At 43.5% G+C, this 10514-nt stretch overlaps 1 protein-coding gene and 1 non-coding gene across 2 annotated transcripts; one reads left to right on the top strand and one right to left on the bottom strand.

Annotated features, from left to right (window-relative positions):
• The first annotated feature begins 2405 nt into the window (after positions 1 to 2405).
• Positions 2406 to 2478, top strand: TRNAR-CCG. Its single transcript has one exon. It is a non-coding gene; the product is annotated as a tRNA-Arg (tRNA).
• A 1132-nt stretch (positions 2479 to 3610) lies between these two features.
• On the bottom strand, positions 3611 to 9478 carry LOC123444937 (ubiquitin-conjugating enzyme E2 7). The gene is made up of 6 exons (XM_045121826.1): positions 9190 to 9478; positions 8988 to 9090; positions 7208 to 7305; positions 7035 to 7135; positions 4796 to 4873; positions 3611 to 3923 (listed from the first exon to the last, which is right to left on the bottom strand). Exons 1-6 carry the CDS (start codon positions 9239 to 9241, stop codon positions 3846 to 3848), a joined length of 510 nt encoding a protein of 169 aa, XP_044977761.1. The 5' UTR covers positions 9242 to 9478; the 3' UTR covers positions 3611 to 3845.
• Between the last annotated feature and the right edge of the window lie 1036 nt (positions 9479 to 10514).

Genomic DNA, 10514 nt, shown 5'->3' with positions numbered 1-10514 from the left:
ATCATGTTTAGTTTGCCCGGCATCTTCGTATGTCTTTCGGTGCGGTTAGTCTAGTTGAGCTAGGTGGGGTTGTCTGTTGTACAGGTTTTCGCCCGGTTTTCCTTCAATAAACCAAGCAGTTCTCGCCGTCGGCGTACTTCTTCTGAATGGAATCTTAGCAGCTCTCCTGCTAACTTAAAAAAAAACATTTGGGGGAGCAGGGCTCCCCTAGGTCAGATCTGCTGGAATTTTTCGTCTGCTTAGCTCACCTCTCAGGCTTAGCAAATACAGTACTCTGTATTTTGTAACCGAGCTGGTCTTAGAGTTTGTGACATGGAGTACTTTGTCTTGTTTGGTGTCCGCGATTGCTTTCCTACCTCGTCCCCCTAGATCAGGATTGGGAACCTATGAATTATGGGACGTCTCTGAACGAAGCATCAATGTCAGGAACGTATTCTTAACCTCATTGGTGCCCACCGGCTGACCTTTGACAGTTCTCTGGTTCTCCCTCAGCAATCAACCTAGAGGCAAGATTGTGATTGAATTGCCCCATCTGCTATGGTTGCTGTTAGCATGGAGTGAAAGCAGTTCTAGATGTTTTGCCTTGCTTGTGCCTCACATTTTCTTTTCAGTTGTTCCTAAAATGTACCTTCAGGGTACTCACAATGGACTGCATCTTAAACTGTATCTTGTTGCATTTAATAGCTGAAAAGCTAACTGGCGACCGATCGCTGGGAGAGCATAGCATTTCGAACGTTTTTCCTGGCAGTTTTATTTGTATCGGGGATGGCAGTTTCCTCAGAACAACATGGCATTTTCTGGGAGGTTGGCAGTATTGAGCCTTCATTCCGGAAAATGCCATGCTGTTCTGAAGAAACTGCCACCCCCCGACCAACTAAAATGCCATCAAAACGTTTGCAAATGCCACCCGCTCCCAGCGAACAGTCGCCTGATAAGACGATCCTTAATAGAGGTTTAGATGCATCTTTCTCAATGGGTTATATCTTTTGTGCTGTATTTAGAGCTTCTGTTTTGTTGCATATGATCAGTAGTAACATTTTATTCTTGTGACCAACTTGTGAGCATGTAAAATAGAAGAGATATGTTGAACTAGTACCAAGTTTGCTAATACACAGTTCTTTGCAATAAACAATAGAAACAAACGGCTGGCAGGCACAACATCTCACCGGCAGTTCATTGAACATTCATGTGCAGGGAGAAAAAAGATTACTGCTGAATAAACAGAAGAAGTCAAAAGCAAACAGGCACTGCATTTAAATCCCAATTTGTACTGTCATCGCAGTGAGGAACATGTAAAGCAAAAGACAGGTATTACAGAGTGCGAGAGTATATGTGTCAGCCGAGATTATCTCTTACTATACCTATACGATGCATTATATCACTCGAGGGTAGTATCACGTAAGCTTGCTTAGTGTTTGCCCGAAAGCTTCTCCATGTCTCTGACTCTCCCAACCAGACCTGAACAAAAATAACACCTTAAACTCAGCACACAGCAAGTGATGATGATGCTGCCGTCACTGGAGACAGTCAATGGTGAAGGAGACCCTGGCTGGTGTTGCCGCTGGCCATGCAGATCTGGTGAAGGGGTGACCTCCGACGCCAGAGTAGGTCGCTGTCTGAGGGCAGTGCAGTGTCTCCCCGTCTGTTACCGCAACAGGAAGAAACTAGGCAGAGAACAATCACCGGATTTGTAAGGGAGTACGGGGAAGGTTAGAGGAAGAAATAATACAAACATGGATTTCATTTTGGAGGCAGGGGCGCAATGGATTCGTCCAGCACTGAAGTGACCCACATATGCTTTGGTTTTCTAATTTTAGTTGTATCTTTTGTAAGACATGGGTACCCTCTCTCTCTTCTTTAACCTTCCACATCAGATTCAATCCTATGTGGCATCATTCCTAGATACAGAAGTCCATGTACAGTGCAATAGTGTTAGTAAAATCATCATTTAGGAGTTTATAATAAATCATCCATGACTGTATATGTTGCATATTTGGGAAATGTGCCGTGCTTTGGTTTTCATTCTACAGATGTAGATGGAAGTCCAGATTACCCCTGTGAACATGTCTTAGGGTTCACTGTATAACCCTCTGTTTTGGTTCGAGTTTCACCCCAAACTCCAAAAGCTGTTCGCAATAACAACCTTCACACGAATTAACCGATCTAACCGGTTCTATAGACGTGTGAGTCAGAGTGTGCTTCCCCTACTGATAATTTGATGCCAGTTCTTATTTACCACCTTTGTTTCAGTCTGATGTTGCTGATACTAGTTATATGTGTGTGCCTTACTAGTTATGTCTGTGCCTTAGCCTTATCTGTTGTCTCTGGTGCCCTTCCCTCTTTGAAGTTAGGACATGGATGTAGGTGCCCCTATGTATCAAAATTTGTGTACTGAAACCAATAATGGTCATATAGCGAAGTGGATATCGCGTTAGATTCCGAATCTATAGGTCGTGGGTTCGAATCCCACTATGATCAATTTTTTCTTAGTTGTTGTGGAGGAAATTTCGTCTTGGCTTTTGTTTTTGTTTCTTGTGTTTTTCAGCAGACAGTGGCATACTGGCAGCGCCCACAAAGGTATTCAGGGTTCTTGTGAAGATGATTGGTCCCAAGACCCCAGCTGCCGTCCAGGAGGATTGTCACGGAGTGCAGAATTTCGCCAGTGCTCATGCATCCCTATCAGCCAGTTTTACTCCAAATGGCTTATCCATTTGCGTCGTGTAACCCTCTGGTGACTATTGCTGTAATTTGATCTACTTGTTGGGGATGGGACCATTCCATCCCAGGGAAGACCTGGGCTGGCAATGGCCATCACTGTCCAGAACATGTGGTCAAGGTGCTATTGTTTATTAAGTTATTGTTGTAGTTCAGTTGATTTTGGGTATTTCATGTACAGAGATTGAATTGGTTTTATCAGTCAAGTCGAACAATTCCATAGAGAAAGTTGTACTCCCTTTGTTTCAATTTTTTTGTCTTAAATTTGTCATACAAATGTATCTAGTCATGTTTTAGTATTTATATACATCCATTTCTAGACAAACTTAAGACAAGAATTTTGAAACGGAGGGTGTAGATAATAACCAGTTAATCTTGTAGATGTGTCAGCCGTCTTGGAGTATATTTTATGAAAATAATATTTGAAACAAACAATGTTGGGTTCGGTGCAGCCTCTTTGTGCAGGAATAAGGCTCGTCTTATATAATCCTTCCTTCAAACACAGCTGGCGTGGAAGCTTAGGTTTATCATTTTAATTTTTTGGAACAAACAAATTCACTGTATTGAAAGATTGGAAGATTCAACCATATTACCGTTCAGTTCAGTTCAGATTGAAAGATTCGCTATATTCAACCATAGCACCGTCCCGATTTCCATATACAGCGACGAGAGAGTAAGCACAGGTTTGTTGCATCTGTACCTTCGGTGGAACGATTTCAGTTCCATGACAATTTTAGTTTCTAAACTGGTAGGCCAAGGGCTTGTGATTGCTTCCAGAGGAGAGCAGAGTGGCCCTACACATATACGTCCCACTCTGGAAGTCTTCAACAATTAGCTGATCAGGCAGGTGTCCTTTTATATCAGATTCGTTAAAAAAATTATGGTAAGTAGCAGCTCTCCAAAGTTTCTCAATATTTGATAGCCGAAGCCACACAATTACAACAACCAGGCCCTTAGAATAAGGGTTGCGTTTTCAGAGCCAAAACCAAGACCTCCACAGGAGACAGGCCAATGGAAAATATACAGGGGAGAAGTGAAATTGCTAGTGTCGGATGGACATTTGGAGATCGACAGCAAAACCCTCCACACCTGAAATGGCATGGCTAACTTCCCCGGTACTCCCATTTTATTCAGAGCATTTCCTGGGATTTCCTTACGGCACGCCTAACCTTCTTCTTGAACTCATCCTGCTTCTCTCTCCAGTCCTTCTGCACAAGAAACACCCATTAGGAAGTGCAAAAGGGTACACAGCGATAACTTTCCATTCAGCAAAAAGACAGCTCGAATTACAAATATTGCAAGGTTAGCATAAGACACTGAAAAGCTGGTTGCAAGAGTATCTCATGGAACCTTTGGGTTCTAGGTGTCCCAGCAGGATGGTGTTGATATATCAACAATGATTACTGAAAAAAGCATTAAGATTAACATTGGGGATGTGAGTGCAGACAACAGCAGCAGCAGCAGCAGCAGCAGTGGCAGGCTGACAGCACACATGGGTAGGCACAGGACTTTGGAATCCAGTTATATTCTCAGTTCGCTTAGATGCATAGTTAGGTTAGCTATATGTCTTTTAGCTGCACGTGCCTTTGCTGAATAGCACTGGTGAGCTCCATGATTCGTATTTTAGCTGCATGTGCTGTTTTTGGATACTTATATGTCCAGTTGATTAGTAGAGATTCATCATATCTCCACTTTTCTGTTAGGCTCAGCTCTATCTAAGAGATAATAAACAAAATCTCAAGTTCTAAAATGACACTGTCGTCGTTCTTGACCGGCTATATCCTAGATCCGTTCATTCCCAACCAGTACCCTCCATCGCCAAGCAGCCTGCTACTTCAAGCCATTGCTGTCTGGTCTCTTCACAATGAATATTACGTAATGACCTAACATGCACAACAGTTAACTTTCTTAGAGCTGTCAGCACAGAATATTCAGCATTGGCGAGTAACAGCAACTGTAATTGCTTTTTTTTTTAAATATATCATCTAGACACGTGAAAACACGGGGATGGGAAGATCTCTCATCTAGACAAATCATTAGGAAAATGGAGTTTTTATGGCAATTATTAAAGTCAACTTACTGCTGCTTCAATATTTGCCGGTGATTCATCATTCGGACTAGAAAGCATCGAAATGATGCTTAATACTATACTCTCAACCTGCAAATGGAGACCAAAGTTTAGATTAACAACTATTAGAAGCATACACAAACATTGGCACATGTCTGCTAACTACTCACCTTCAGGTCAGAAACTAAAAAGGAAACGGAAAATCTGGTCAAGAAGAGCACTCCAATCAAGTGGAAAATGCTCAATGTTGAGCTCATAATTAACCCAAAGAAATATATATGCTTGTGAGGAGAACAGTGAAACATGTACCGCATTTCAAAGTACCATCGTAAGAGTGTAATTAATAAAATGACTATCTCTTTCTGATGATGGATTCAAAAGCATGCATAAAAATCAAGTCCTCTGGTATTTTTAAAGCATTTTTAACATCAGCATGAGGAGTGTGAGCATTTTCAGAAGATGGTGTTCATTCACACACGAAAACAGAATCCTACAAGACCGAAACAGTCAAAGCCTCTTCGTGTTTTCCAACCTTTATCAAATGAACCTACTAAACTGATGGTAAATTAAGACTGTCAACGCTCATACGTAGACAATGATGTAGTACTCTAACCATAGACATGACAACACTTCAGTCCGATGATTATAAGTATTTGAGCATCTTTCTTACTAAAAGGACAAACTTAAAGGCTATACAAGTAAAAAATTAAGACATAAAAGGTCATCATAAACACATACAAATGCACGAGAAAGGCATTGCCATTATTCTATAATACAATGACAAATAGTTGCATTTTTACGATAAGGTTGTTCTCAGTTGAAATTTTAGTTAAAATTTACAAGTAGTGATAATAATGCATTTAGTTAAAATTTACAAGGACATGTACGATGATGTTATGACAAGTGTTCGAACAAGTGATGGTGACACTGATGACCTCTTGATTAAAATAGGACTGCACAAAGGGTCAGCTTTGAGCCCTTATCTTTTTTGTTTTGATGATGGATGAGGTCATAAGGGATATACAAGGAGATGTACCATGGTATTTGCTCCTTACTAATGATGTCATGCTAGTCGATGATAGCCAGACAGGGGTTACTAGAAAGTTAGAACATCTCCAGCCGTTACGCGCCCCCAGGGGCCGAGATAGTGCCGCCTGGGGGCCAACCGGCGAAAAAAAGGCTCGGGGGAACTTAGGTTTCCAGCCACGTCCTCACCCAGCCGGCCACACGAGGAGAGAGACAGGGAGAAGGAAAGATTCCCTTTTTTCATGCACATGGTGGGCCTTGCAGAAAAAGAGAGGAGAGAGGAGGGAGGCTGACAGGTGGGGTTTGTGCATGCAAAAATAGCGCTGGTCGCCCCCCGGAGGCTGGGTTTGGCCTGGGATCGCCGGAGCTAGTTTTGGCCAAATCCGGCGCAAAACGACGTCCTGGGGGCGCGACTGGGCGGTTTTTTTAGCGCCGGCGATTAAGAAGGCACTTGGGAGGGCGTTTTGGGGGCGCGGCTGAAGATGCTCTTAGAGCTATGGAGACAAACTTTGGAATCGACATGTTTTAGGCTTACTAGAACTAAAAATGAGTACATGAGGTGCGGTTTCAGTACTACTATGCACGAAAAGGAGGTTAGCCTTGATGAGCAGGTGGTACATCAGAAGGACACCTTCCAATATTTGGGGTCATGCCGTAGAAGGATGGTGACATTGATGAAGATGTGAGCCATCGAATCAAAGCCGGATGGATGAAGTGGCGCCAAGGTTCTGGAGTTCTCTGACAAGAGAAGAAAAGCTTGTCCAACATCATCTAAGATGGTTGGGGCATGTACAACACAGACCAAACTTGACATGGGAGGAGTATGTAAAGAGAAATCTGAAGGACTGGAATATCACCAAAGAACTAGCCATGAACAGGGGTGTGTGGAACTTAGCTATCCACATGCCAGAACCATGGGTTGGTTTCGAGATCTTATGGGTTTCAGCTCTAGCCTACCCAAACTTGCTTGAGACTAAAGGCTTAGTTTTTGTATTGATGATAATGCATCAAGCATTCAAACACATTACCAATACAAGATAATGCAGATATTATCTATGAACTTAAATTCTTGCATCTTTAACCACTTGGCATTACATGGTTCTTTTTCTTTTTGAATGATGTTTGATGATGTATGGCGACAAATGTAGCAGATAAAGGTATTAAGCAGAAGAAATGGAACAGAAGCAATTTTTTAGCGCGGTAGACACTACATAAGAAGCACTACCGTATGGACTGGTGTCCAACGCTCACTCGCGAGCTCGTATCCGTTGGGATCATCACCAGGTGGATGAAGAATAGAAATGCATACCCGCCCATCCGGATAAACTGGAAAAAATAGCATAATGTCAGATTAATGGATTGTGCGAGTACATAAAGTTCTAATTGTGAACATCTGACCATTAGGATGCCACATTTCAGAAGTGAATCTAACTGTTGGAGGGCTGTTCGGATAATTTTGTGGGAAGCTCATAATAGCATTGAAATAGCCTCCATCACTGCAAAAAGAAAATCAGTGTTACTGAGCAGATCAAAGGATATGATACCCCCCTCCCCCTTCAAGCACCGCGCCCAAATGCATTCTTCTTGTATTAGAAGAAAAGGCCAGGATGCCGCAAGATCCATACAACAGATCCCCAGAGTCTCAAAGCATGAAAGCAATATGTAAGCTATCCAAAAACAACAACAAAGCTCCTTAGATCATCGCCAGTTCTCTTCCAGACAAAAGGAACATAAAATTTCAGCATTGTAAAAACGATCTGATAGTGTATGCTTGTTAAATAAATTAATATTGATAAGAACATGTTCTACCAAATATGCCAAATTGTTACAAGCAATTACAATCATTAAGTCGTGGGTAACTCATGCCGACCACATAGACATAACCTCCTGTCAACTACTCAGAATTTTTAGCCCTCAGTCCATTATGGCATTATCATATGGTTTGTTCATTTCTTTTGGAAGCCACATTACTCATCGCCAAGAAAAGATGGATGTAAACTTCATACAAAGCCAGACAGCCAACTCTTTCCTCCCACTCACATACTAATGATCATCAAGTCAAATAACAAGATAAATAACCAATATTATCTTGGTAATTTTGATGTGTAGCAGTTTTTTTTTAGAAAGCCACCCGCATCAGCAGCTGGATTCCGCCACCTCCACAAGGGACACAAATTTCGATTGTGTAAACATTGCCAGACACATGAAGGAAGAGAAGAAACCAACAAAGAAACCCAAATTGCTGCTTGGTACACTTGAAACAAATGGCATGGAGTACAAGTGATGGTCTAAAGGTTGACATGCTCTCTTTCCAACCCAAACCTATCTCTATGAATGAGAGCACAGGTTTTGAACCGAAGAGGGGTGTTCGGCGGTGCATATGCACATTGAACTCCCTGATCCACACTATTATCACTTACAAGTACCAGCAGGTGCTACTTAAAATCAGTAAGTATCTACACAACTCTGGCCTAAAAAACGTATGCATTAAGTAATAGCAAGAATCAATTTACCTCACTTGGATGTGTTTACTTTCAACTTAAATTTTTATCAGAGAGGGAATTTTATGATTGCTATGAAAAATCCCCTCATGCAACAAATCACCTGATGAAATTAGAATGGAACTCCAGGGCGTCACTAGTCACTACTACTACTTGAGAGAAGCCTCACAAACTTGCCCGGCATTTTACAGAAGCAGAGTGCTACCGAAGAAATGGAAGAAATAACCCCAAACCACGATGAACCTCACCAGCACGGAATGGGGCGAGCAACCCAATTTACCCATCTGCATATTATACTAAACTCCAACCAGATGATACATATAGCTCAACCTATTAACATGATGCAGAACACGATCCAACCCAATTTTCCTTGAATCTGCACACCGCGACGGGCAAAGGCAGCCCCAATTCCACACCACCACCAGATGTATCTGCCCAGTAAAGAGAGTTGCTTGTGCGGCTGTGCGCTCTCGCACGCACGGTGCCAATGGAACTCGGCCGGCCGTGTATTACGGGTAGGATAGCCATGCCAACACGCGAGAGACAAAGGAAAGTTCAACCCCATGCTACGCTACCTTGGGCGCTAACGAATTTAGTCAGAGACACACAAAACAGGCAGAATTCACGGCGATGCGAAATCGAGAGGCGATGCGGATCGGAGGGGAATCCGAACTCACTATAGGGTCTCCGGCGGGCCGATGATGGTGACCTGCCACTCGAAGACGTTGCTGTCGTCGACGAGCCCAGCTGAAAACCCATCGACGGGGTGCTTCGCGAGATCTGCATCGACCACGGCAAGCCAGATCAGTCGAAACCGAGCGGGGGAGAAAAGCGACGCGCGTGGGCGGGCAAATCGGGAGCCGGCGGGCGGATCCGCACCTCGGAGCTGCTTCTGGAGGAGGAGGCTCGCCTGGCTGGAGGCGGTGGCCATGGGATCGGCGGCGGCTAGGGTTTTCGCGGCGGGCGGAGGAATAATTCGCGGCCTCTCGGTAGGCGGTGACGGGGATTGATGGCCGCCGCGGGCCGCCTTATTTATAGGGAGGAGCTCGGAGAAGGGAATCGGGACCAGAGGAGAGGAGAGAGACGGGAAGGAGAAAGCGGAGAGGTTGTTGATGAGGGGCAGCAGCAGCCAGCAGAGGAGCCAATTATAGTGGGGAGAGTCCGGTGACCGCTGAAGCGCCGATGGAGATGCCAAGTCCATTTCGGGCAAAGGAGAAGGAGTTCATTTCCAGTTTTTAATCTTCACTGCATGTTTAATTTCCAAGCTCGTTCCAATACTACTCTTATTTACCTTTTTTTTTTGAGAAAAAGGCCACATGCCATGTGAAAAACGTTGACCAACCATTACAAGAACATCCTTATAAAAAAATAAAATTACATATGTATCCATTAAGAAATCGACGACGTCTTTGTCCTGCACTCGGCGGCGGCAAGCGGTGAGCGAGCTCGATGATGTCTCTACACACACGGGAGCAAGATAAGGAAAACATTGTTGACGCAACGACTGAACTTATCTGCCAAAGCCAGAAGATGCCGACAACAATGATTTGACAAAACAAATCGTTGCGTAGAAAAAAAGACAAAGAAGGTTGGACGACCACCCCAAATCCGGCCAGACAAAGTCAGTGAGACCTAACTTTATAAGCTCCCAAGTTATGTTGAAATTGTTCAAACATCGCCGACCAGAGAAAAAGTAAGAGGAGAAGACATGAAGAGTCAGCATCCACTCCGCCGGAAGACATCTTCAAAGTCCACCTACGTAACACAAAGACATGAACATACCCACCACTCTACAAGAGCAACGGTCAGACGATCCCCGCCCTAGTATAATTGTCGACAAGATTGCCGCCAACAAGATGGACCAGGAGTTGAGAAAATAAGTGTTATTCTTGATCGGCATAACGCTATCGTCGGAGAACAAAATACTAACCCTATGGGACCTAACTACAAACGTCGCAACGAATAGCCGGGATTCCCACCCCTTCTTTTCGTTAGCGGCATACAGAGAGGAGAAGTCCCGTATTTTATCACACACAATCGCATTTTATCTGTCAAAGTTAACGTTTCTATATCACTTTAGTCAAATATATAAATCTTTGACCTTTTGAAAATAATAAGAGCGGCCACCTCATGCTTCATCTCCGACGAAAGCTATCCCACATAGTGTTCCGGCTCGCGGTCATGGCGGATGTGGAGCAAAGAAG

The sequence above is a fragment of the Hordeum vulgare genome, chromosome 3H (assembly GCF_904849725.1).
Source record: "Hordeum vulgare subsp. vulgare chromosome 3H, MorexV3_pseudomolecules_assembly, whole genome shotgun sequence".
NCBI classification, from domain to species: Eukaryota; Viridiplantae; Streptophyta; class Magnoliopsida; order Poales; family Poaceae; genus Hordeum; species Hordeum vulgare.
This window is presented reverse-complemented; position numbering and strand designations above follow the sequence as displayed.

Excerpts from the sequence above, each read along its gene's own strand:
- LOC123444937 (XM_045121826.1), bottom strand. The coding sequence starts at position 9,241 with ATGGCCACCGCCTCCAGCCAGGCGAGCCTCCTCCTCCAGAAGCAGCTC. Across the intron at positions 7,306-8,987 it reads GGCCCGCCGGAGACCCTATA|TGATGGAGGCTATTTCAATG; the intron begins GTGAGTTCGGAT and ends TTCTTTTTGCAG. Across the intron at positions 7,136-7,207 it reads TGAAATGTGGCATCCTAATG|TTTATCCGGATGGGCGGGTA; the intron begins GTCAGATGTTCA and ends TATTTTTTCCAG.